Source organism: Vidua chalybeata, chromosome 6 (genome assembly GCF_026979565.1).
Source record: "Vidua chalybeata isolate OUT-0048 chromosome 6, bVidCha1 merged haplotype, whole genome shotgun sequence".
Lineage (NCBI taxonomy): Eukaryota > Metazoa > Chordata > Aves > Passeriformes > Viduidae > Vidua > Vidua chalybeata.
In genome coordinates, this window is record NC_071535.1 from 54666849 (window position 1) to 54694293 (window position 27445).

General features: G+C 40.3%; 1 protein-coding gene across 4 annotated transcripts in view; it reads left to right on the forward strand.

Moving 5' to 3' along the window:
• The first annotated feature begins 3566 nt into the window (after positions 1 to 3566).
• The window catches only part of PPFIA1 (PTPRF interacting protein alpha 1), a 53181-nt gene continuing 29302 nt past the window's right edge, over positions 3567 to 27445 (forward strand). For 2 of the 4 annotated variants that reach the window (XM_053944656.1, XM_053944658.1), the window contains exons 1-7: positions 3569 to 4310; positions 5415 to 5678; positions 24434 to 24535; positions 25029 to 25193; positions 26009 to 26083; positions 26529 to 26630; positions 26882 to 27103. In XM_053944656.1, coding sequence (XP_053800631.1) covers positions 5415 to 5678; positions 24434 to 24535; positions 25029 to 25193; positions 26009 to 26083; positions 26529 to 26630; positions 26882 to 27103 — 930 coding nt within the window. In that variant the 5' untranslated portion in view covers positions 3569 to 4310. Of the gene's footprint in view, positions 4311 to 5414; positions 5679 to 24433; positions 24536 to 25028; positions 25194 to 26008; positions 26084 to 26528; positions 26631 to 26881; positions 27104 to 27445 lie in introns of all 4 variants that reach the window. The other 2 variants (XM_053944654.1, XM_053944657.1) reach the window with 2 other exon arrangements.

Here is a 27445-nt window from a genome sequence, read left to right on the forward strand (position 1 = left end):
TCATGGTGGATGGTATATCCTGGGTTACATGCCCAGGAGAAAGAAAAAAAAGAAACTGTTTTCCTTGTACTACAAAGTAAATAGGACTGAGAAATATTTTGGTGTTTGCAGAGCCTGGGAGTTCTGACTTTATCATTCCATGTGTATTTCATGCAGCACAGAGCATTATGCAAAGATCTGGTTATTCAATTTGGTTTTTTTTTGTCTAGAATTTCAAGTCCTGGCCTTCCCCACTGATCTGGTCCCAGCTTTGGTGGGCTGCGCATGGGAGTAGCAATTGGCTTTAAAGTCAGGCCTTTCAAATATTTTTGGGGCACCTCAGAAACTCTGCTGTATCCACAGTGTGGGCTCTGTGTGGCATTCACAGAGCCTGGTGCCTAAGGAAGATATTTGCAGTATGTCACATGGGAGGCATATTCCTTAGCTAGGATATTCTGGATGTCTGTAGGCTCCCTCCTGGCCTAAGCCATCCTTTTGGGCATGAATAAATATCAGTCTCTTTACAGTGCCTCCTTCTCATGCAGCAGACATTTACATGCTGTGGGAACTCTGTTCCCACCTGAGGCTGAAACCCATTTCTCAAGAAAGTGCCTAACCACTGGCCTTTCCACCCTCCTCTGAAACTTGTGTACAGAGTGATTTGAAGGTGACAGAGATAAAGGTGACAACTCCTTGAGGCTGAGGAGGGTCTGCAGCTAAAACCTCCTGCCTCTTAGATGGGAAATCCAACCACGGATGTAAGAGCTGAGCAAGCTGAATGCAAATGTCTGTGCCTTGTTAACAAACTGGGTGAAGTGAACATTCATATACGGAGTTCATTTTTATTCTCAATTCAGGATTGTGTCCTAGGTTCTTTGCTTTCATAATGAAGTAGGATTATAGAATGGTAGAAATCTTCATTTTTTCGTTTTAAGCACTCAAGGACAAAACAAAACTTAGTTTCAAATGAAAAGCACACGTTCTAAGGCATCCCAGACTGAGAGAAAATGTTATTCCATGTTTTAGGATCTACATGAATACCGAGGTTCATTAATTTATTCCACATGACCTGGCTCTGAGATCAGTTAATCTGACTGGATATATTGCAGTGTCCAGTTTGAGAGAGATTATCAACTCTGTGCCCGTTACAGTCTTTAACCTTTTGCCCTTTCATCCACAAAGTCTCCATTTGATGCACATGTTAAACAAAAATCAAATCAGGCCAAATCAGTCTTTCTACTAACATTATTAATTTAATTTTTTTATGTGTGATGAGCTGAAGTGGAATGGTGTTCACACAGCCATGAACTCCACTTTATTTTCCAGCCTTGTTTTAGTATTGCTGGAGCAGGATATTTTGAAGATGCTGCCTCGGCAGCTGCTTAGCCTGAAGTCTTCTTCATCCACTGAAAATCTGGATCAAAGCTTATAAATAAAAGCATTTACCTATGTACAGGTTAATTAATAACTATTAGTTTTGGAATCTTTTTGCTACTCTTCCTACATTGAAAAGTCAGACCTCATTTATTCAGACATTCAGCCTTAAATCTGTGCTGATCTATATTTGGCAGAATTCATTATTTGAACGTGCCTCATCATATTTAGCTTTTCCCTCAAAGTTCCAGTTCCCAGAGTCATGGGATTACATTAGAAACTTCAGGAGGAAAAACAAAAAAGTAATCTAGACCTCATTGCTGTACAGGGAAAACTTAAAAAATGTCACTTGAATTCACTCTAAAGGCTCAAATACCAAAGGGAAAGAGCACAGTGTAGTAAACGTGTAAAGAATTTCATATGTGGAAAAGGAAGATTGATTCATTAGTGATCCTTTCTATCCAGTGCTAGGTGTCAAGATGTTGTGTTCACAAATAAATCCACATAATCCAGCCACAAATCTGTAAATCCTTCTGTGCAGGGACTGCTGCTTTTTGGCATGACTTGCCTCTGTCTGCCTAATGGGCCCTTGATGCCTTTTAGAGCTTTCCACTGTAAAAGGAACAATAGGGTTCAAAATGCAAATACTTTATTCAAGGTGGTATCACAAATGCAAAGAGAGGAAAGAGAGTTTTCTAAGCTTTGCCTGGCAGGCTTCAACTTTCAACTCATGGGCATGGTGAAGGCTCCAGGAAGAGAGTAAAAGCTATAGAAATGCAAGTGGAAAAACATTTCTATGGTGTTTTGGAAAAATAATAGTCAATGTAGCCAAACCCAGTTTCCTGTGGAGAACAGGCTATGTCAGAGAAGTTGCCCCTCACTGTGCTGAGGACATGGCAGCTCCCCTCCACAGAATCACAGAATGGATTAGCTTGGAAAAGACCTCTGGGGTCATTGAGTCCAGTCTATGACCAAACACCATGGTGTCAACCGGGACATGGCAGTGAGTGCCACATCCAGTCTTTCTTTAGACATCTCCAGGGATGGTGACTCCAGCACCTGCCTGGGAGCTCATTCCAACGTCTGACCACCCTTTCTGTGAAGAAAGTCTTCCTAATGCCCATCCTGGCAGCTCAAGACTACGTCCTCTTGTCTTATCACTTGTCTGGGAAAAGAGACTAACTTGGCCACAACCTCCTCTCAGAGCATTGTATGGAATGGTAATATCTCCTGCTTTGGTCCAGGCTGAGCCTCCCAGCTCCCTCAGCCTCTCCTGGTGCTTCAGACCCTTCCCCAGCTCTATTCCCTTCTCTGGACTCGCTCCAGCCCCTAACTGGTCTTTCGAATCGAGGTGCCCAGAGCAGGTCCCAGCCTCTGGGCTCGCTGGGAGCGGGCTGGGGCAGCCGGGGCCGGGCGAGACGCTGCGATCCCGCCCCGCGCCCTGCCGGGCTCTGCCGCCACACGCAGGCCCCGGCACGGGCTGCGACTGCGGGGCCGCTCCAGCCCTGCCCTGTTCCCAGTTCTCAGCGAGCACGCCTCCCGCCCCGGGGCTCCGCTGCGGCTTTCCCGTCCTTTCCCCCGCGGCGGGCAGCGTGGGCGGCGGCGGTATCGCTCACAGGGCAGGCAGCGCCGAGCGGGTCTCGAACCCCGGTCCCCAGCGGCGGGGAGCAGGGCAGGAGCGGCCGTGCCGCCCCGCGCGGTGCATTGTGGGCGCCACACTGATTTATGCGCGGCCGCGGAGCGCGCCGGGAGCGGCGGGAGGAGGCGGCGGCGAGCGGGGCCGGGACCGGGACCGGCGGGGCCGCGGCGGCGATCGCGGCTCTCCGGGCGCGCAGCGCTTCTGCCGCCCCCTGAGGCCGTGGCGGCGCCGCCGGCCGGCCGGCACCACCCACCTGGCCTCAGCCGACCCCGCGCCGGCCACCACGGACGTGGAGGCGGCGGCGGCGGCGGGCGGAGCTGGGCCCGGCCCGAGGGGACCGTACCGGCGCGGCGGAGCCCCCGCCGCTTGGTAGGGGCCGGAGCGAGGGCGGGCTCGCCGGGGCCTCCGCGGCCGGGCTCGCTGCGCGGGGCCCGGGCCGGCCGCGCTCCCGGCGCCGCTGGGGCCTCCGGCGAGGAGCGAGCGAGGCGAGGAGGGAGGCCCGGCCCGGTGCTCCCCGAGACGGGCGGGGGCAGCGGGGGAGCCCGGCGTCCTCTGCCCGCAGCTTTGTTAGCCGGCCCCTCCGCGGGGAAGGGGAGCGGCGGGACCGGGCCGGTGCCCCCGGAGCTGCCGGGTACTTTCTTTGCCCGCTCTCGGTTGCGGAGCATCGTCTGCGGGACTAGTGCTGAGGAGACAACAGGTCTCGCTCCCTGCTCGCCTTCCAAAGCGACGCCAGCGTCTTGCATTGGGATTATAAATGTTTGAACTAAGACGAAGGGAACTGGAAGGAGAGCTTCCCGTTGGAATTAATAGAAGAGAAAAGAAGGGAGGCTTTTCCAAATCCTCTACAAGAAAGCTCGTGCTGTTTTCCCCTGCTGTCCGTACTCTGTTTAGTAATGCGATTGTGACCTGAGTGGAATTTATGAGCGATGAACTGTTGAAGCTTGTTGCATCTCTGCATCGGACTACCTTTTTTCTTTTTTTGTCAGCACATGATTCCTCCATCCCAGCTGTTGCAGGACCTATGGGCCAGTAATAGAGGGATGGGAAGCTGAGACAGTTTATTTTCACATTCTTCTGTGCCGGGGACTTGGCGAGTTAGCTGAAGCTGCTGCTTTTTACTGGATCTTCTCTTTCCTCGGCAGGTTTATTATTTTCTTTTCATGTGTTTAGATTAAACAGTCATTGGACTGGAGCTGGATGGGTGCTTTGCAATCCAAAGGGTTTTGGGGGATAACAGAAAACTGCTAAAACAGAGAAGACCTGGTGCTGCAGGAAACTTGGGGCCTGTTTTCGAAGCCTTTTCGTTTTATTGAGCAAGGTAAATAACGTAGTGGTGAAAATTCAGGGCTTATTGTAATCATGCATGAAAATGTTACAAAGCACTTCAGATTGTTCCAAGTCTTTCAAAGCATTGAGAGCACCCACAGTAAGACTCAGAATGAATTGTTCTTTTAAAATTTCCAGATGCGAGTGTGAAATTTAAGGCTGAGAACAGAGTTTGTGGTACCTGAGAGGTTTCGGGAGCTGTTTTTCCTGATTTTGCCTTAAGTTCTTGTAGGTTTGTGCTTTTGAGAGAGATTGCCTGAAGAACTTTCTTGTTGGTTCCGTGTTCAGTGATTATACGAGTGGGTTTTTTCCATAGTTTTTAAAGCCTTAATGCCTTAGCTTTGGTAAGGATCTGTTAGGGTCTCTCAAAGGTGCTCCCAGTTGTGTGCTCACTTCCAGTAGTGCAGTGCTCCTATTTGCATTGTTAACTGTGTTCATCCTCTACCTTCAATTATTTTTGCTTACCTTTACTTTTGCTGTCCGCATTGGCAGCTGCTACTACTTCATAATGATTTTTTTGCTTTTTATCTTCCTTTACATGTTTTTATCTTCCGAATTGGACTGTTTGGATTTACCACTCATTTACCATATATTACTTTCACCACCATAAAACTTCTACAGCCAACACAAGCTCAAAGTACTGTTGTAGATACAATCTTTGTACGTTTGAAGCAGTGGAAGAAGCAGGTAATGTTTCCCAAAATGTGCAGTGTAATCATTTGCTGGATGAAGTGTATAATTTTTGGTGTCAGGCTGCATGCCTTACCTTTTTTTTAAAAAAGATCTCGGCAGCAGTTTACTCCTCAGAAAAACATAAATCCGTTAAAACGAAGTCACAGTTTGAGACGTAGCTGCAAAAATCTGGTTTTGCAAGAAGTCACAAGATTCTCATTATGAAGCAAAGCCTTGATTAAGTTGACTGTGTACCTTTTCTCCACTCTTAATGAAATAGTGGCAAACACCAAGGTGCTGGCAGCCTTTACTGATGCTATCGTGGGGAGAGCTAAGTGGGTATTATGGGCAGCACTCAAAGTTCCTGTTTAGATTTGTTTGACCGAGATTTCTGGCCTTTGTTGTGTCTCGTTTTGTTTCCAAGATGATGTGTGAGGTGATGCCAACCATCAGTGAGGCCGAGATTCCCACCGGGGGAAATGGAGGCCACGGTTCAGGCTCCCCGTTGCAGTCAGATGCTGATTCCCACTTTGAGCAGTTAATGGTGTCCATGCTGGAAGAGAGGGATCGCCTGCTGGAAACGCTCCGAGAAACTCAGGAGACGCTCGCGCTCACCCAGGGCAAGCTACACGAGGTTGGCCATGAGAGGGATTCCTTGCAGAGGCAGCTCAATACTGCACTTCCACAGGTATGGACGTTTGGGAAGGCAAAGGCTTTTTCAATGATTTTTGTGTTTTTTGTGGTGTGCTGTTGGCTTTTTGCATGTTTGGTTTACTGAAGCGTCAGGTTGTCTTAGGGGAAGATGAATCTTATCCTGATGGATCTTTTGGTGCTTGCTCACTTTGAGAAAGATGCAAAAGCAAGGAAAGCAGGGAAGAGCAGTCCTTTCCCTCCAGTCTGCTTTCCCAGTTGCTGGAATTTCCTTGGCTTAGCATAAGCGTGGAATGGTATCTACATCCTTTTGTTTAATAGAACTTGATGGACTTTTTTCTGCACTTAAGAATTTTAATACCTGGTCTCGTGGGAGGTGTCCCTGCCCATAGCAGGGGTTTGGAACTGGATGGTCTTTAAGGTTCCTCCCAATCCTATTCTGGGATTATGTGAATTCCATACAGACCATTCTGACTCTATTAAAGACTGATTTAAAACCTTGAAGGCTACTGCCTTGTGAATGCATGCTGAGTTGTCATGGCAATATAGAAGTCTGAGTGTGTTGTTTAACCTGTTTAGTTACTTTTGAAAAGTTTGGATTTGGTTTTTTGAGGGTTATTTTTTTTTTTTTGGTCCTGCTAGGAGCTCCTAAGTAGTGCCTTGTGGAGAATGCACGTGGCCTCCAGTGCTAGGTTTGTTACATAAGGAGCATTGTTAGGAAAGGTGATTGGTGTCTGCAGAACTCTTTGGGTTTTCTCCATTCGAGTTAAAAATAATACAGCTGGACTTTGAACATGTTGAGAAGCATTTGGTTGTAGGCAAAGCAGGGGCTGCTTTGAGGTGTTGGTTAACTGTTGACAGCCTCCTGCTTTCTGGCGTGGTAGTTGTTGTCCCAGGCGTGGCACAATGATGCTGTGACTTTTACAAATGTTCCCATATCCTTAAATGTAGTAGTTACTGTTTATACCCTTTCAGACAGTGGTGTTAAATCCTTCTGTTTCACTGCTCTCATTATAATGTAATCACTGTATGACTTCTCGTATGGTAATTGGTGCTGGTAATTACTGATGGATGGAAATGAAAATGTTACATGTGTTAATCTAGTTCTGTTACAATGATGAAAATCAGAAAGGAGAAGTTTCCAACCTTTGCTGCTGCCCATGTTAAATCATGTGCTGCAGGCAAACATCATTCTTTTTTTTTTTTGTTGTTGTTGTAATAACTGTAGCTTCTCATCCTCTGTGCCAGGTCTGCTACATTAATGGAGGTCATTAACCACTTGCATGACCTGCAGACTGTTAGACCTGAGTTTGTTGCTGAGCAGAATCATCTCAGCTCTCAACTCTGCTGTTCCTCTTTTGCCTTTTCAGTTCTCAGCTTTCCTTCCTAAATCTAGTAGGCTACTTGCATGTAACCATCACTTTCTAAACATTTCTGGAAAAATAATAAACAGTTCCCCTTCTCAAGAATGCCATAATTATATGGTTTCATGTGAAATCTGTTAGAAAAGCAAGTCAGTTGAGGGAGAAATTTTACTGCAATTTTATGTAAACATACAGCAGTGTATGGATTTTTGTAGATTGCTGTTGGAAAATATTCTTTTCATCCTGTGGAACACCTGCTTTTGTCCCCAGTGATGCTTAGCTCAAATGATTGTAGTGCTTTCAAAAATCAGAAATATTTTAATTACTCTTGCTACATCAGAAGTAACTTCTGTATTGGACAGTTTTTATTGTTGTTATGGTAGAGTCAGTTACTTCATGGGTGCAAATTTTTGATAAGGTGAAACAATTTAAAAAAATTCTAATATGTGTTCACTGTCAAAACTTTATAGTGACTAATATTTGAAACTATTCAAACTTTTTTGTTAATTATTTCAAGCTGAGCATTCTTTTGAACTACTGCCTCAAATGACCTGTTGTTTAGCTGTGGATTTCAAGGAGGGTAAAGTCTTTAAATTTAATAAAATAAAGCTGTGTTACATGTTGTTCAGCAATGAATGGATAGTAGTGTAAATTTAATTTTTTATCATAGTAGTTGTTTTCAATTTCGTAGACCTGCAAGGTCAATTTAACTAATTGTACAAAGACTTGTGTAATTTCATTAATTGCTAAATCACTCCGTAACCAAAGTATTATTTCTTTCTCAGACTTGGCTTGTAACAAGTCTTTGTAGTTGATTTTAGACTACTTTATCTTAACAGGTATTGAATTGAATTGTTTCTATGTGTATTTTTCCTGTTTTAGATCTTTAGCTCAACCAGCCAGTTTCAGACTGTTCTGATGACTGATGGGAAGTCCTGGACTAAAAGCAGGAATGCCAGATTGATTTCTTCTATACCAAAGTGCCTCTTCTGGTTTTGCTATGAAGGCAGTCAGTTTCTGATGGTGTCCCTGTGCTTAATTCCTTGCATTCACTGAGTTTTCTGTGTATAAGAAAGAAGCTCACACTGATATAGAAAATACACCATATATATATTTCAAAAGTAATTAACAGTGTATATGGCAGTATTTTCAAAATCAGTATTTGCACCTCTGAGCTTCTAAAAGTAAATGCAGTTTTTCCTGCAGCAGTGATGCACATTTCGTGGTCACATTTCTTAGTGTGGTGGGCAGCTGGGAATTCAAGGCATCAGTTCTAGCTCCATAAACCTGGGGCAGTTATTTAGGGTAAGGCAGCTTTTGTGGATGTCTAATTCACTGAGAGGAGTGCATTTTAATCTTATATAGATGTGCTTTATCTGTGACATTTACTTAAAGTAAAGCTGACTTTTTCTGAGTTTTTAGTGTGGACAGCGGGAAGTGAAATATATCACCACTGCCTTGATAAAATAACTGGATTCTTGGCAATGCTCTTTGTTTTCTGGGAGTTTCCTCTATTACAGATTACCCTCGTCAAACTGTACTCTGACCTTGGAAAAAGAACTTGAGGAAATCAAAGTGCTGTGCTAGAACTTAATTTATGCTTTCTAGAATTTTTCATAGAAAAAAAGAACATTAGCTTTTTACTTGAAGAGCTTTATAACATAAACATGTTGTTATAATTCTAATTATGGTCTTAGTGGATTTGATTATGCCCTTTATGTGCCTTTTAGAGTGCATTCTACAGAATTCAAGATTTGTGTGCTTCATAAGTTAATCTGTAAAACTGTATTTAAAAGTTAAATGTTGAACCTAAGGTAGATGAAGCCCAAGTTACTTCAGTTCTTGCTATTAAAGTGTTGCAGGCCAGGGTTCATTTTGCTGATAGAATTTCACGTAGATGTTTTCTAAAACATGATGCTTGTTTTGGATGGTGAAGACCAGAGTTTAATCTCCACTGACTCTGGTGCTTGTCACAAATAAAAGCGCAGTCGGTTAATTCACAGCAGTTGTTATCAGGATGAAAATTTTAATATGTATGTTAATTTTATAAGCTAATAAATACAACACAAATATGAAGCAACACATATTAAGATCCATCTTAATCTTGCACCTTGGTTCTTTTGGCCTTAAGTTTATCATGCCTCATTTTTTTCTGTACAGGGTAAGCAAAATAGTAGGTTAAAGTAAAAGTTGCTTTCTATCCATAGTAAATATTTTATCACTACTTCACACTTCAGTTAAAAATGGTGTGTGTCAGTTCATATTTATATTCAGTGAAGTTCAGGTATGTCCCTATACAGTGATGTTCCTTAGACAATCTCAGAAATACTCAATGCCTCACCTGTAACAAATATCAAAACACTTGTCCCAAAGACTCCCTGGCATTGTTTGGAACTGATGGACTTAAGGATTTCATTGCCATTTTATGAATAGTGGTATTTGGATTTCCTCCAGACAAGTTTTAAGTAATACAGGATGTCATAGATGTAGAATTGAGGTTTTGAATTGTATCTAATACGAAGAACACAGTGGCAGAACACACAAAGGCCTGGCTAGACTCTGCAGCAGCTGAAATTTCCTCATCACTTACATGCAGCTCTGTTTGCAGCATTCCCAGATGTTCAGCCCTGAGGTGCCATGGCTTGCACTTCTTACTCTGGCAGCAGCTGGTGCTGACTTCTGAATAACAGCCATTAATCTCAGCAGAGTGCCCAGGAATCCTGGAGGTGCCAAAGGGTTTCACATGGATGTCAGAGCAGGCACATCCTCCACTGCTCCCACCCTGTTCTGACAGCAGAGATGTACAGGACTCTTCCTGTTGCATTTTCAGACCTCTATGTTGAGTTTCAGTTGCTGATCTTACTTGGCTCTTACTCTTAGTAAATTGCTGAACTGATTTAGCTTTACACTAGTTTAAGTCAGATGGAGATAGGAGTTAACATTCAGAATTCTTCATTGATTATCAATAAACCTCAGCTTCCCTAACATTTCTTTCTTTTCAAGACATAGAAACAGATACCTTTGGCTCCAAACCTTCAAAGTATGAATTTATCTTAAGTAATGTCCAGTGTTTGGGCAAAAAGGAGTAGCTACTCTTAAATAATGCAGAGGAGTATATTGGGCACCGAGTCTCCAGCATTGGTTCTGTCTTCTTGGTTTCTCATGTGGATATGTTTGGGTTTGTTTATTGAAACATCCCACCCATGCCCCAAAGACATCTGTTTGCCTGTTGTTAGAAACTTGCTGTTTATACTGTGCTTTTAATTTAGGTTTGCTTAATTATAAATAAACTGTTTAGCTAGATTAAATTTGAGTTTCCCTGTATTTGAGGGTGAATTTTACTGCTGTTAAATTTGGGGTGAAATTTACTGCTGTTTTACTGCTTAGTGATGTCCCATCCCTCCCATTAACAAGCAGATTGGTGAAGTCTGAAACGATTGTTTTTATTTCCCTCAATTTATTTGTAGAAAGAATGTTTTGGTGACTGCACAGAAATGCTTTTTATTTGTTTTGGTAGTGGATGAGGCCCTGAAACAGGAGCTGGTGATTTTTCCCTACACTTGTGCTGCTGTGGACAGATGTCTGTCAATGGGTTTATTAATGCTTGGGGTGCTCTAGTCTAACCTGTAGCCTCAAAACAGGCTGTATTTAAGGTTGAAAGAACTGTAATCAAAACAAAGTATTTAAAATATATATTTAGAACCAGGTGAACATCACATACATACTCTCATCAGTTGCCTGTAGCCTCTGGTGCAAGAGGTAGTGTCTTTTGGTATTTAGAGAATTCTTCCTCTGTTACCTTTTATTTTTTTCCTCCATTCTTTTCTAAGAGTGTAAGTAAAATTGCTTTGAAGATGTTTAGTTGCAAGACTTGAAGATTCAATGTGGCTACATAATTGCAATTCCAGAAAAAAAAATCCCTTTTTCTTTTCTTAAGATAAATATGAATTAAGAGCACAGTTCCCTACCCCCTTACAAATTCTTAGTGTTTAATGTCCACTGGCCTAAGATGTTGTTTCATCCTTTCTGTAGTATATTTAGGAGAGTTGAATGTTGGTTTTATTCACTGTAGGTTTTGATCATGGAATTAGGAGGACACATTGTGTTGTAATTTATGCAGGCCCCTTATAGTTAAGAGTGTTGTCTGAGACCTTGAATTTTAGGAAAGAACGTTTTTAGTGCCTATTAGTAATTTTTTTTCCTCTCCCTAAGTTAGCATTGCATCTCATAACTGCATGAATATACTTCACAGTTGAATTTGGGGATTTATTTTTTAGATTTCCATTATTAAAGGAATATGGCAGACGTTTTGTGTAAGCTGCTTGTGGCAATTTAGGCAGCTTAAGTAACTTAAAGTCTGTAAGGCTGACTGGTATCTCTTGACATATATTAGAAAATACTCACCATAACCTCTTGTGTATATACATCTCAAGCTACAAATACTGAGAAGAGATACAATTGTGTTGTGTGTGTCAGGTAATCTGGATGCTCATAACTTTCCAAGTGTCTTTTTTTATAATCCTGCCTCTTCCCCAAGTGTAAATGTAATGCAATTCTTGCCAGGAAAAATGTTTTCACATGCTCTAGGCTGAAAGAAGAATTATTATTTTGCTACTGAATGGAGTGAGTTTTTTATTCAACTTGATTTTTTCACAGAGGCACAGGGAAATAATGTTTCCACATTTTGGAAACTCCAGATGATTGTGTAGGAATCCATATCTGTAGGTCACTTGAGGAGATTGTTCTGGGAGTTTGGATATTTAGAATTGGAGGAGTGTGATTACAAGTCCAAGTTAATGCTCACTTTCAGTTTGATGTGTTGTTTTCCTCTAAGCTGATGTGAGTAGTTGGTTCCCTTGGTTTTTTGCCTGTGACCTTTATCTGTTTCAGACTTGACCTTTGGTTTCACATCAGCTCCACTGAAAATCAGCTCCTTTCCTTCTGATCAGCCTGACAAGGCTCTGTGGGCTGTTCCTGCAATAGCTGGAGCTGCAACATTTTTCAAAAGAGAAGCTTTGTTGCTTAATCTTCTCTTTTGCTGTTCCACAGTGGCCTTGAACTTTCCTCATGTGTTTATGTTCCTGTCTACTGAGGATATGGTTTTTGAGGCTGGTAGTGGAGATCTTAACAGAAATATAATTTTGGTTGGATCCAAATATGCCATGGCTATTGATGGATACATATAAATAAGAACAGTCAATATATTCCTGTAATTCTTCTGTCTTCTTGTGTTTTTCAGAAAGATAAATATCTAGAATTAGTCTTTTGTTTTATAAATTCTGTGAAGTGCACCAAGGTTCAGGTCCAGGCTGGATGGAGCTCTGAGTAAGCTGGTCTAGTGGAAGGTGTCCCTGCCCATGGCAGAGGTGAACTTTAAGGTCCCTTCCAACCCAAACCATTCTAGGATTCTGTAATTCCTTAATGAAAGTATCCTTACATGAGCAGTATTGAACATAATCAGATATCTTCAGGACAGATTTTAAATAAGGACTTGTTTAAAGGGCTGCTTGGAAAAAAAGCTTGAAAAATTTGATTTGTGACCTTTTGAGTTTTAGTAAGGAGAAAAAAGAACTTTTCCTTAGAAAGTAAGCTTTTTTCCTTTGTTGTCATAGGAAAATGGGCAGTTCTTGATTTTCTTTTAAAATTTAATTAACATTTTTTTCTTTTATCTTTTTTTCCTCTCTGTAGAACAGTAATCTCTCTTTGGTATGGTCTGAGTCACGCTGTGTTTTGCTTTACTGCTATTGCTAGTACATAGTAGAGTTGGGTATCCAATTGTAGAGAAATATTCTGAAGCACAGTGCTTGTTTTTTTTTTGTCCTACCTCTCACATAAATGCATATAAAATTTGGTTCTATACACTTAAAACATTGTTTTTAGAGGCATATTTAACTTTTATACAGAATGGCAGGGTAGATTATGTGGTAAAAATGAGTAAAGCATGGAGATTGTTTAACACTGTACTGTCAAGAGAAGTGAGATTTTCTTTTCTTACTTCAAATTTACAGAACAGTGCACAGTAAAAGGATTCAATTATATAAGCCTATGGATCTGAGTAATTTACATAGTTAAAAAAGCCAAACAAAACAAAGCCACCTTAAGACGTGCAGTTCAAACAAAGAATTTCTGTGTTGGCCTGTACAAAGTTGAGACTGGCTTGATGTATGGTTGAAAGATCTGTGAATGTTCATGTGAAGAAACTACCTTGCAGTTGATGAAGTCTATTGATCATTGTCTTTAACACTGACAGTGTCCAGTGCTGAGAAATGGGGTTTATTTTGAATTACTTGAAAAGGAATTTTGGCCACCAAAATGCTCGGTGTAAAAGCTAAACAAACATTCTTCAGCGTGGAGAGGGCTCACTCAATAAAGAGGATCATAAATTCTTGGGTTTTTATTGGTGCTATATCCATGGTTATTCCCCTAAATAGTGACCACTTTTATTAAACTATTTCTGAATTTCCAAGCACAGTCATGAAAAGGGAGGGAGAGATCTCAACGTAAAATTGCTCAATTGCTTTACAGAATGTAAAATGTGATATGAAATTATATGAAAGTTTTTTCACTGTGCAACCCCAAATTGCCTTAAAAAAGAAAACTGGATGAAAAGGGAGTTCTGTACACATCTGAAGGGACTGCTGTCTTTATCAGTGGCAGGGTTTAAACTGTGGATTTGTGGGTTTGAGTTGTGGATTCTCAATTGTCCTATATGAGCTTGTCAAAATTATTTAGCAATATGTACTTTGCCAGTAGAATGTTATAGTCAAAACTCTCATTTTTTTTGCATTCCTTTCTGTAATTGGCTGGGAGTCATGGGACTCTGTTAACCTTGCTGAACTAATAGTACCAGAGCTGAATTCTGTTATTTGCTGTGCTTTTCACTGTAGCTTGTGCTCTTCCCAGTAGGAAGCTGGACTCTGTAATTTTATATACTTTAAGGTTCTCTTGTGTAGGGTATCTGAAGTCCTGGATGCATCTCATACTTGAATCTCTTGCTTCTACTGGGATTTAAGGCATGGGGTGCTTTGGAAACCTAGAAGTAAAAGAAACTTCTGATCCAAATAAAAATTTTAATAAATTGGACTCTCAATTAGAGTTCTTCAGTTAATCTAATTTGGATGTAAAGAATGGTGTTGCACTCAGGAGACCCAAGGCTAGAAGAGCAGAGCCTGTGTAGAGAGTGATATTGAGGTGTGGGTGAATCTGGTTGGGCTTTCCACATGTTTCTGCCTGTGCAAGGTAAACTCCTAATTTCAGATTATCCCTTCAAAGCTCTCTCTGTTTACTGTAGTACATTTGGGGGAATGACTAAAAGTTTGGTTTAGATAATTTCAGGGATGCCCTGGGATACCACTGTGACTCTTTCTGTTGTTCTTAAGTAATGTATTTTTCATACAGCGTGATCACCTTTTTGTAGTTCATGGGAAAAGGCTTGGAAGGTCTTAACATTCTTCTAGCCTTATGTTAAAGAGCACGAGGCAGGTGCATCCAGTAATTTATTTTCTAAAACATGCAGCTTGAGTTTTCAGAATGTCTTTGCGGGGTGTGGTTCCACACCATTATCTTCCAAAAGCTGAGTCTTTGTCTCAAGAAATCTGGAATTACTTTGCTTCATGTAAAGTGGAAATGGAACAGCTCTTTAGGATTTTAGCTGTCCTTTTCCTTCCTAGGGTCTCTTTTATGCTGATACTGACATGGGTGTAACTCTGACCCCATTGGATCTGTAGTTTGTGGAGACTGCATAACCCTCTCCTGAATTTTGTACAATGGTTATAAAAGATTAAGTCCTGGGAAGCAGAGGAGGAGAAATGGGCCAAGCATTTCTTTTGTCTCAGTGGAGTAGGAGGCTGCAGCTCTTCCCTGTTGCATCATCTTTCTCTTGTTTTTAGTCCAATGTGGAACAGAAGCTTCACAGGTTTCCCATCAACCCATCTTTCACTTCAGCATTTGTTAATGGTAGCACCATATTGACAGCCTGCTCCTGTCTTTTATTCATTTATTTATTTATTATTTATTTATAGTTTATTGATTAATTGATTTTTTTAAACATTATTTCTTCTCTGCATTATAGCCTTGCTCATTTCCCTGGTTTTCTTCTGCTGTCTGGGTTCAGGTAGTCATCAAGTTTAGAACTGTTCTAAATTTAAACTAATTATGGATTTTTTTTTGTTTGTGGCAGACAAAAAAATTACTTTGAACTTTAAAAAATGCTTTACCCCTCCCCCTAAAACAAAACAGCTCTTCAGTGTTTGATCTATGTTGCTGATTTTTCCTAGTTTTTTTCCTGTGTTTAGATAGCAGACGTGTCTGTTGTAGGGCCTGAGATTGTGCTTTTTTTGAGTGGACTTTGGAATTGCTTCGTTTTGGAGTATTTGCTAAAGTGAAGCAACTTTTCCGTGGAATGCTGCAGTAGAATTTATTCGGAATATCACAGATTTGGACATATTTAGCTTCAGTTAGCCCATTAAATTCTCTCAGCCTGTACACTGCGGTGATAGAGTACAGAGAAGTAGGGAAAAACAAAATGTGAAGAGCTGGTTAGTTGAATTTCCTGCTGAAGGCACGTATCTGTCCTCAGTGAGTATTGCTTGCTTAAACAAGTTTGAAATTATAAGACTGAAGTGTTCATCACTTGGCAAAAATAATAAATACATATCTATATAATAGGAGAGCACTGAGGGGGAACTACATGCTGGTGCTTGTTTAATGAGGGTGGCTTGGCCAGCCTTATTCAGATGTTCCCAAGCATTCCCTCTTAGCAGAGTGTGAAAAATGTACTTTTCAGCTGCTAGCCACAGAACTAAAGCTGGCAACCAGAGGCCAAGATGAACGATTAGAATAGGGCAGGGCCTCAGCTGCTGCTCAGTTTTTGCAAGCAGGAGTATCTTGTCATTGAAATGGTTGTGCATGATGCGTCTTGTCCTGGGTCTGTTTGTAAAAAAACTGCAGTATTAGTCACGTAACTTGACTAGAATGTGGTATGTAGGGTTAAATAATTTTTAATTTATAAAAGTCATAGAAATTTAATATTTAATGCTATCTGAGATAGAATTGTGCTCTTTCTTGTAAGTGCAGTATGTTTAGAGTTGATATGCAGATTCCCCCCCCCCCCCCAAGTAAACTTGCAATTCAATATTATTTACAACTTAAAAGATCTTGCTACAGCTGCTTAGTCTCCAGAATGGGGGTCCCAGGAAAATTACAGAGCTTCTTAAATCTTCTCAGCACATCTTGCAGTTGTTCTTCAGTTTGGCATCCCCAAGGAGGATTGCATGCTGTACTATCCAGTGTGGAATCCCAGGAAATCTTGACCAGCTTTGTGTGAGGAGAGGAAAAACTTCAGTGAAATCCCTCTACTGTCATATTAAACATGGAGACTGGTTTTGTCCCATACCTTGTCAAACTGGTAATGCAAGATTCTTGCTCTTTAATTAAGTACAAGTACTCCTTTTGCCATGGTGGGTATGGGTGTGGGTAGGTTTCTTCACTGACATGGACTCCAAAAATGGAGATGCCTAAAGCTACACCTAAGAAGTTGTGCTACGACTTTACTATATTAGTTCCTCATCAAAATAGACTAGGCTGGGGGTGCAGGAATGTGGTAACTGATTGTGAAACCCTTAGAATTCATTGATTCAGTGTGTCACTGCGAAGCAGGTGTTTTTCAAACACCCCCCAAGTACTGTAGCCTTATTCTGTGTTAAATTAAATTGTTAATCTGCAATCTTGGTGGTTGGAGTGGTACAGTATTGGAAAGGGTTACTTTGTTATCAGCTTTTCTTAACAGTTACTGCTCTGCACAAAGTAGCCATCCCAAGTTGAAAAGGCCGTTTTTCAACGATGACTAGTTTTCCTGATGGATATTTTAGCGGATTTGGACATTTTTTCCAAGGGAAACAAGCTCGGGATGGTTCTGGATACTTTTGTTCCTTATCTGCCCTTTCAGGGGACATATTCCTGTACACTGAGGAGCAGCTAAGGTGGAACTCTTTGCACAGCCACACCACAATGAAATGGTTGGAAGAAGGTTTTCTGCTACTGTTGCATGTGAATAGATGCCGAGTTTCATGTGAGTCTGAGGGCTGCTTCTGCATTTCCTGTGCTTGCTCTCCTAATGCTTCAGCTTTTGAACTTCCTTACTGAGAAGATCCACGGTGTTGCCTGAATAAAGGCAACATTTCATAAGTATTCTTACAAAGACAAGCGAAGAAAATAACTTCAAACTGGTATTTCAAGTTAGGGCTCAGTATGTTCATTTCTTGTTAATCCTCTGTGCATTCTGCTAACTTGCAGGGTTTGCCCCCTCAATTGAATATTTGGAGCAAGCCCTGGGGGGAGAACCAGGTACTTTGGTAGTTTTTCACTGGTTGATTTGATACACATCTGTAGCTTTAAAAGGGGTTTAAAAGGCTGGCATAAAAACCAATGTCTGCTCTGGGTTAATTGATCACCCTATGTGATCTGCCCTGCTTTGAACAAGCTGTGTTGCTTTGTTACAGCTGGTGCAAAGATTAACAAACTATCTGGAGAAATTAGGGATTCTAAATGTTTTGATGATCCCAAGGCTGGTTACTCTACAGAAGATGCAGAACAAACTGCAGGTTGTAATAGGAGTGACTGGATGAGGTTTTCTGACTTGTTTAAACAACCTCGTGTTCTCTTTCCTTATTTTCTCAGACTACAGAGCAGTTGTAGGATGCAGCTGTGGCTTGGTTTTGCCCACATTAGCTGCAAACAGACTTGCAGGGACCGTGTGTTGTGTCACGTGTGTGACTTGTGTTCCCCGTGGTGGGTGGGTGGGTGGATGGAGGTCTGGCTATAACGGAGGAGCCTGGAAGGTTGCCCTGTGTCCCTTCAGTCCCAAGCACGGTGTGTGACCAGGGAATGCTGGCTCTCCAGTGATGCACAAAGATTTGGTTTTGCACAAGGCTTTGCCCCGTCCTTGTGTACATAACAGCACCGTTCTGCTGGGTTTAGGGAAAATGAAATGCAGGAAGCCAGGCAGTGAGGCTTCTGTTAGTCCAGGTTTGGACAGGCTGTGTAGTTAATGATTCCAGTGCTCTGTGCACAAGGGTTTGCAGGCTCCCACTCCAGACTTTGCTGCTGTGTGTGTGATGTCTGAGCAGGGATTCATGTGGTGAAAGGAAAACCCCTCATTCTCAGAGGAGCAAGAGGCTGGATCCAGGTTTGGGTTCCAGTACTTTTACTCCCTGCACCCCAAATAGGACATGTCTGGAATGTGTGACTGAGACTGGGGAAGGGGAGTTACAGGGAGGAGAACATGGAGATGATGTGTTTCTACCTCCCTTTTTCTGCTGCTCCTGCATTCCTTTTGCCAAGCTGCCAAGTCCTACCTTTCTCCATTTATGTTTCCTTGCGCTTACGGAAGCTCCCAGAACTGAAGTCTGGATTTTGTGCTTTGTAGTTCAAGCTCAGGGAACACTGTGCATAAATTTAGGCAACTCAGTCAGGTATGGTAACTGGAAACCTACTTATTGCCATGGAGACTTGGGCTTGCTATATAAGCTTTTCCATTTTGCCATTGGGCATATGTTTGGTACCTGCTGGCTGTGAGTGAGGAGTCCTTTGGCTCTTGGCTTGTCAAATGCCAGGCAGTGGATTCTGCTTCCAGCTCCAAAGTGGGCTGGCAACAGCGAGAGTTTCATTCTAGAGCAATAACATTATGCAACTGTAAACACGTTAAAACTTAATTGCCTATTTAGGATTGAGCAGTGTTAATGACAAAGCCTAGATAGGTCAGTCTAAGAGGGACACTTGAAGGAGACCAGCGTAAAAAAAGGGATGGAATGGTAAGAAGTGACTCAGGTTTAGTATTGATCACTGGCTGGCAGCAATATTCACTTGAGTGCTTTCATGCAATGTTGCAATTTTTGACAGAGGAAAAAAAAAAGATAGGTTTTTTTCCAAAAAAATACAGAGTTTTGAGAGTTAACCAAAGGTGGTATTAAACCTTTTCTGTATCTCAGTGCCGCTAGTTGGAAGGGGAGAATTTTTTTTGACTGAAAAGAAATCTGCGCCTCTGTTTTGGTGCTTATCTTTTGAGTTATAAAACATCTTATGCATACACAGAAATAGGAAAGGAGGCCAATCCACTAATTGTGTAATGAGCTCCAGTGTGTTCTCACTCTGGTGGGTAGTTAGCTCCACTTGGAAAAACAGCTACTTTGAGCATGAAAAGCCTTTCAGTGTTCCAAAACACAAGAATTTGACATCTCCATGTTTTAGCATTACTTGGAGTATTCTCTTACACTCCCTTTTAAGTTCTGGGGGTTTTGAGAACAAAAGATAAACTTGTTTCATAGAATTTATTCTATTAGTGTTTAAAATAAGTTTTATGTTTCTAGCATAGTCATTTCAGGCTGCTCGATACTTACTGGAAATTATTTTCATGAGGTGAAAAGGAAAATATTTTTCTTTGCACACTCCATGCTGACTTTTCTCTTTCCTCTTAGCACATGCCAGAGATATGGAAAGGTTGAAAGCAATGTGTTTTAGTATATGGAACAGGCAAAGCATAATCTGTGTTGGTGTGTGACTATGTTTTTTTCCAAGGTTGACTTTAATGGTGAAAACAAGTCAGTTCTCCTCAGTTTTAACTCTCAATACCCTTGAACTGTTTCATAATTTCATAGTTCTGATTCTTAGCCTCAAAAACCCCAAAACAAACCTGTGACTGTATAGGTATGAAAACTTGCTTGCTAGGAACTTTCAAATATATTGGGGCTCTGTTTAGGTAGCGCTGTGTGCTACCTAAACCCCTTGGATTTAAAGTGAAGTGACTGTGAAATACCCTAGAAAAAAAACTAGATATTTAAATTTTCTTTGCTTGTTTTTTTGTTTGTTTGTTTGTTTTTGTGGTTTTTTTTTTTTTTTTTTTTTTTTTTTAGACTGTATATTTGCTATTTCCATGCAGTCATCATTTGGAATAATTGTGGTTTATATGTAGTACAAACATCATGATGGAAACTTATCTCAGATCCTATTGATTTTCACCCCTGATGTCCTGCACTTCCCCCAGTTGTTCTTTTCCTGCTCTCTTCAGCTGCTCAGATTTGTGAGTGGCTTGCTTGATATTCAGACTGCAGACCAGAATGATAACAGTAAACCAAAATATCACTTGGAGATTAAACAGATAAATTCCAATCATATATTTGTGTCAGAGATGTTCCTAAAGATGTTACAGTCACAACTTCATCTTCTATTGCCTGAAGTTACTACTTTACAGTATTTAATAATATTTGATGGATTTAAATTTTTTTTCTTTTTTTATTACATATATTTTCATCATATATATTAATTTTCTGGCCATATGGTTGCCGGTAATTCATGATTACTTGTGCACTCAAGTGGTGTTGCATTTTCTTGTGGAATAAGGTTTTTTTTTTTTGCTTGATCAAATTCCAAACAAATTTAGTTATTTGTAGAGCATTCCTAATACACAACTTATATTAACAGACTTTCAGGAATTACCTCTGTTTCTTTCAAGTGTTTCTCCCAGGTTAAATATGATCTTCCTGTCATGTAGCATTTATTGGTCTGTGATGTGCTGTCTGTGAGACCTATGAATTATGTTTGTAATGAACATGAAAGGAACCTGTTCTCTGAAAGCTGGAATGTTCCTGGATTGGGATCTTGGAGTTCCCAAGTGTGTCAGCTCAGCCAGGCTTGGCAGCTCAGCACTAATGGATCCAGCTTTTGGAAGGATGTTTATATTGTGGCATCTAAATACTGAAGGTTGAAGGTCAGCTCTGAAGGTTGAGGTAGAAGAAATACTATTGCTTTAAAAAGTCCTGGAGCTTGGGAACAAAAAAAAAACCCAGAGAATGTATTACTGAACAAGAACCAACTTACTTGCTCAATGTGACTTTTTGTTGAGAGTATTATTTCTGGTAGCAAGAGCAATGTGTTTGGAATGATTCAGTTGGGTCAGAAAGTTGCTTCCTTCAGTAAACATTTCAGTTTAGTGTAGAGTATGGGTGTTTGCCAGAATGTTCTAATCAGCAGGGAGTCTTTCCCTGGTAAATTCAGCACTCTCCCACTGATTCGTGTGAGTGCTCTGAAATGCTTATTGCAAGTTCCATTCTTTGTCAATCCCCAGTGCTGTGTATTTAGTATTTTGATGGCAGCCAGAAACAGAGCAGAACTTCATTCTGTTGCTCTCAGTCTTCTTAATTACAGAAAAGTGACACAGCTTTGTGGACAAGTGGGAAAGTTTCTCAGGATTCTTTCCTTTTTCTTTTAATTCCTTCTGTATGTTCATCTAATGCCAAGGAAGAAATTATGAGACAACTTGAATTTTTTTGAGATGATAAAGCTGCAAATAGTTTCTCTGCTTTTGATCTGCTTAAGGAAATCACAAATTGTCTCCAATTGAAGGTAAGTATTAAAACTAGAAAGGACATGTCTTTTGGCAATGTCAGCTGAAACTAAGGACATTCAAATGCTCTTTCTTAGGCAGCTCATGGGACTCGAAGCAAGTCTATTTTGTCAAAACAAACAGCAATGGAGGTGTTGTGCAATGCCAGCAATCCCTGTCAGTGTGTTTATGCAGCAGCAATATAAATTTTTGTGTGCACTCTTGCTCTGGGTCACCTGACAGTGTGATGGTTTGTGTCACAATTGGGATCTATTTGTGCCACAATTTATATTTACACAGGAGTATGCAGTGGACTGGAACTCTATATCCTATAACCATCTGAAGAGTGAATAGCCTTCCTTTCAAATATACAGCTGGTTTTCACGTGGGGAAGCTCATACAGATTAAAAGATATATTGATGCTATGCAGTGATTTGAAGTTGAAAAAGGATGATGAGAGTGCCTGGTAGTCCTTGCTGTGCTCTTCATCCTGATCTTAAGACTTGAGATAGAGGCAGGAAAAATATAAAACTTCCCATATCAGGCCAGTGTCATCTGGAGAATTGAGCAATATTGATGCTTCTGAATGTTGATGTTGGCATTTTTAGGGTTTTAAAAATTAGTCTCCTTATATTATTATTAGTTTGGAAGGGGAGACACACCAAGAAAGTAATTTCATGCGAAGCTCTTCTCAGTAGTACATAATTATCTAATCTGTAAAGATAAGCAGGGACTGCCCTTGAAAAATAGCAGCTTTGGTTTCTGATTTACCTGAGCTCATGTGAGAGCAAAAGGGGAGTGTGTGGCCAGTTCCCTGGGAGTCTTGGAAGCTCCCACAGGTGGGATGTTGAAGGTCCAGGAAAAGCTTGGATGTGAAGGAGCACTCTGCTGGGAAAGCTCATGATAGAGTCAATATTTCTGTCAGCTCCAGTGAAGCTTGGAGTTGATTTTTCCTCTCTTGTTTTACTTTGCACTCAGGACCCTTTTGTAACTTGTTTTGTGTGTGTAAAAGTTCTGATAGCTGTATTTACAGACCAGGTTGTTTTGGAAGTATTTCCTGGCCATTTTGAAAATGATCGCTTTTTTTTTTTTTAAAGAATGCAAATGAAATGCTGCAGTATATTTACATGAATGTCATTAAGTTTGTTATAGAAATCAAATAATTTAGCAGCTGAGAAAGGAAAATAAATGAAGATATTTTGCAGTTTTTTGCTGAATAAGTGGGGAAGGACTGAAACTTTTTACCAATGAGCAGGATTTGATTTAGGAAGAGGGATTATAGGGGTGGATTCTGCATCTGTGGTGGTAGTTGTATTGCTGTCTTTTTCACAGCAACTTTTAAAAGCTTGATACATTAGTAACTCCGGAGTTCACTCCAGGTATATATTGTGCAATGTATTTTTTGTCTTTTCAGTCATGTGTATATTTTAGAATAAAGTTTACAAAATGAATACTGGAAATTGCAGTGTCTTTTGACAGTGTCTGCTTATTTTAGCTGCATGTTAGAATTTGCAGATGTGCTTAGTATAATTAATTGGTTGATGTGGCCTTTTGTTTTTAAGCATATGCATTCTGTCACTTTGAATTTTGCTGCAGAACAAATCTTTCACTTGATATGCAGCTGCTGGCTGATAAGCAGTGTGTCTTGCAGAGTTTGGAAAAAATAGAGAAGCAGCAATTGTGCCTCCACTTAGCTGGCTATTTGTGTTCACCTTGTCCTGCTAATCACCAGTTCAGCTGTACAAATCCGTTGTTTATTAGGCAAGGCTCTTGTTTATGAGTATTTTCCTTATTTTGGAGAACAGAAAAGAATGTTAGTTACTAGCATTTTTTTTTTCTTATCCAAGTGCTCCTGGTGTGTTCACTGGCCACTGGAGTGACTGAAGCATATTTATTTTCACATTTTAAGTTGCATTGATAAGACATGAGGGTTGCTTTCTTGCAAACCTCTTTTCTAAAGGATCGACTTGTTCACATTCACACTCCTTTCAATTCTCATTTCCAGTGTGGTTCAGATTAGAATTTAAATTTTTCTGGGGTAGATTAAGTTGTGCTTTGTGTTTGCTTCTAAATGTGGTGTATAGTTGTACTTTTTGTTCTATTCAGAATATGCTCCCTGAGTTAATAGGACATTTAAATGTCTTTAATATTAAGTTTTATATTATTTTATTTTTAGTGAGGCTGTTGATAGAGAGGGGAAATGGTTTAGGCTGCAGTGGCTCTTGCAGATATTAGTACAATCATTTCCTGACAGAAACCCCAAACTGTAGGAGGATATTCTTTCATACTGACTGTGTTCACTGCAGTAATGAGCATGCAATGAGTGATGTAAGTTAGCTCCACTCCTGCTCCCTGTGGACACTTCACTCTGTACTATTTTACTTTGGTTGGGTTGTTTGGTGAAATCTTTATTGAATTTGGAGGGTGAACCTTGTGAGGCCTTTGAGCCCCCAGGCTCAGCTTTCAGAAAATTCTGATTCTAATCCTCAGATTTCTAGCAGGACTGTAGGGAAAGGGCTGCTTCATTCCCTTTTGTGAGATTGGAAGGAAGGCTTGAATGAAATTCCTGTATTTAGTTGTAATCTGGTACATGTCGGGATTATTAATTGTTGCTCACAATTAAATACTGACTTGAAATTTGTCATGTTTGTAGGTTTCCTTATTTTGCTGTGCTTAGTGCTCTGGTTTTTTGTGTCTCCCTCAGCAGTTGTTAAAAAAAACAACAAACACAAAACTAACAACTCTGAAACCATAATGAAGTGTGTTACAAATATGTTTTTCCTTTTGCTTACCAGGGAAACCCCAACTCATATATTGTCCTGAGACACAAACAAGTTTTCTAAGTCCTGGTCAAACATCTTTTGTCTTTACAGTTGGCAGCATAAAGGTTTTAAATGTTTGAACTGAAGCTGGCTTAGCATGACTATACAGTTGTATTGGCTTTGCACATCTGAAATGAATGCTTCAAGGAACTGTCAAATGTTTATATGAATCCACTCTCACTGTGTCCTGGTATTTGATGTGCTTATATTTCTGTCTGATTTGTTCCAGGAATTTGCAGCACTCACAAAAGAGCTGAATGTATGCAGGGAGCAGCTGCTTGAAAGGGAAGAAGAAATTGCTGAACTGAAAGCAGAAAGGAATAACACGAGGGTCAGTTCCTTGTCTTCTCCAAACTCACCATTGTTAAAGCATCCAGCTACAAGGAGGAAAACAAATGTTGAATTTGAAAAGCTAAAAGTATTTTTTTTCCCTGATACTTGTACATGAATCTCCATGGAAGTGCAAATGTCTGTGTGTTGATCAAGAGGGTTTGGCAGCTTGTCCACAGCTCCAAATGCTGCTGTGCAGAATCAGGAAAAGCTTGTAAGACTGCACTGCTATCTGCCATCCAGATTTCTTGTTGTTAAAGTTTTGTAATCCTGCAGCTCTGGGAGCAGAGTGGGCAGGGCAGGTTGTGGTGATCTGTTTGAGCAGCTTACACTGCTAATACAGCTGAAATGTTAAAAACGAGTCCTTACACTTAATACAACATCCTTTGTCTCTGAAATTTGAGGAGGCAAATTTCTAGGAGGCAAAGTTTTTTGCAACTGTACAGAAAAGGAATAAACATTATTCCTTTTTTTTTTTTCCCCTTTTGCTTTAGCTATTACTGGAACATTTGGAGTGTCTTGTCTCCAGGCATGAGCGATCCCTCAGGATGACTGTTGTGAAGAGGCAAGCTCAGTCTCCAGCAGGAGTTTCTAGTGAAGTAGAAGTTCTCAAAGCACTAAAATCCTTATTTGAGCACCACAAAGCCCTTGATGAGAAGGTACCTAACACCTTTTCATCCTCTTTCCTTTGTGTGGGCCAGGCAGTTTTTGTACTGAAGTAGTAGAAATCTCTGCAGTGTAACTACATTGGTAAATGCTCTCCTAAATTAAGATGCTGCACTGAACTAAAGCAAGGTACTGTGGTTTATTCAAGCACTTCATTAACTGTGTTAATGTAAACTCAGCATGGTTCAGGAGCAATATATTTGCTGTAGGAATGCACACAGCTGCTTACCTGTACAACATCAGGATTTATCCTTTTGATTATCTAATAAAATAAATGGACTAGAAGAGGAGGAGGGGAATCTGCGTACACTGGGATAGAAAGCTGAATTAAAAGAACTCCTCCCTTCAGTTGTGCCTGATATTAGCAGCAGGATATGCAACTGCTGAAGTTCTCTGTAAATTTTGTTGCCAGTTTACAGTTTACTTGACTTTGTGACCCTTGTTTGTAAAATCTGGCAAATGATTTTAAGTGGAATTTTACCTGTTCTTCCACGTTGTAAATGAGCAAAAGCAAACACAGTCTGTGCCTTGCAGAAGGACAAGCAAATTCTGGGTATGTTTAGTTGTTTAGTGCCTGAATGTACAGGCCATGTTGCTTATGACAGAAAAAAGGAAAAGCTAGATTATAAGATACACAATATTTGGCTATTTTTTTGGTAGCATGTGTTGTAATTAGGACTGAGTCCAGATTAAGAAGGTTTCTAAGTGTAATGGAAACAGTGTCATTTATTGTCTGTAAAGGCATGGCATCAAGTAAAATTGATTTTTGATTTGAATGATTTAAAATAATTTGAAATTACCCTTTCAGGTAAGGGAGAGATTACGAGTAGCACTTGAAAGGTGTAGCTTATTGGAAGAAGAACTAGGTACTACACATAAAGAGGTAAGCTTCTGTCTTAAAAGAAGGCTTCATGTGTCCATTGTGGATGTTTCAGTCAGTATTTGTACAGAGTAATTTATTAAGTTTCACTTTCACTTCTTCCTTTTGATTTCTTGCCAAATGAAATAATTGTTAATTCTAAACTTAGCTGCTTTGAAAGAGCAGGAGAGGAAAAAGCCAAACCTCAGCCTCTTGACACCCTCGCTGCCCCCCAAAAATCCAACCAAAAAAACCCAACCAAACCAACAAAAAGAGAGTCCCTGTGCCTTTAAAATTAGGGTTTGCAGTGGCATAAGGTATTTGAGTGTCCGTGCCAGATTTTATTAATACATACCTGGCAGTAGAATCAGTAATTGTTGTTTTGCTCCTTTGCTTTTGCAGCTGTTCCTTATATTATTAGTGAAAAAGGAATTGGCTTGAAACATGTGTCTGTAAACTTTTCTTTTAGTTAATGATTCTGAAAGAGCAAAATAATCAGAAGAAAACACTTCCAGATGGGATGCTGGATATAAATCATGAACAAGAAAATACACCAACTACAAATGGGAAGGTACAGCTATTTACTTTGCTTAGCTGGCATATGGTTTTTAATCATTAACTATAACATTATAATTTTAAACCAGAATAAAATATTTTTGAATGATCATCTAGTTAAAAAGTCATAGTTATTGAAATTTCAGCTTTTGCAGTCTGTTCAATAATAAAATTACCTTTGGGGAGGGATGTTTACAGGTGAGTAACAATTTGTTTTTCAATCTAATTTGCATCATGCAAATACACTTTTTTTTCCCTGTTTAATAGAGAGCCTCTGATGGTTCATTATGCCACGATGAAAACCTTGCTAAAGTGATTGAACTCCAAGACATCATAGATAAGCAAAACAAAGAGCAGACACAAATGAAAGAACGCCTCACTGCTTTGTCCAGCAGAGTAACAGAGCTGGAAGAAGATCTAGACACAGCAAGGAAAGACTTAATAAAATCTGAAGAAATGAACACAAAGTTACAGAGGGATGTACGAGAGGTGAGGAAGGAACTGTCAGGATTTGGGGAGTCACAAATGCCATCTTTAGAAAATTTTAGTCTCACAGGTGCTCAGTTGAACCTTTGTTTTTGGAAGTCTTTGATTTGATAGCTGAGAAGAAAATGTTTTTTTAGGACATGATGGGTGTCTGTTTTTTATTTAAAAGACCAAAGGGTCTCATTGTCCACTTAAAAAAAATCTGTCTTCATGATAAACCTGTGACTAACTAGATATTTCATTAATAGGTTGGAATTCAGCATTGCCAACTTCAGCATGTTCTGGAAGAGATGCTTGATCTTGTCATACATGCTCAGCTTATTACTCTTGCTTCCTTTTTTAAAA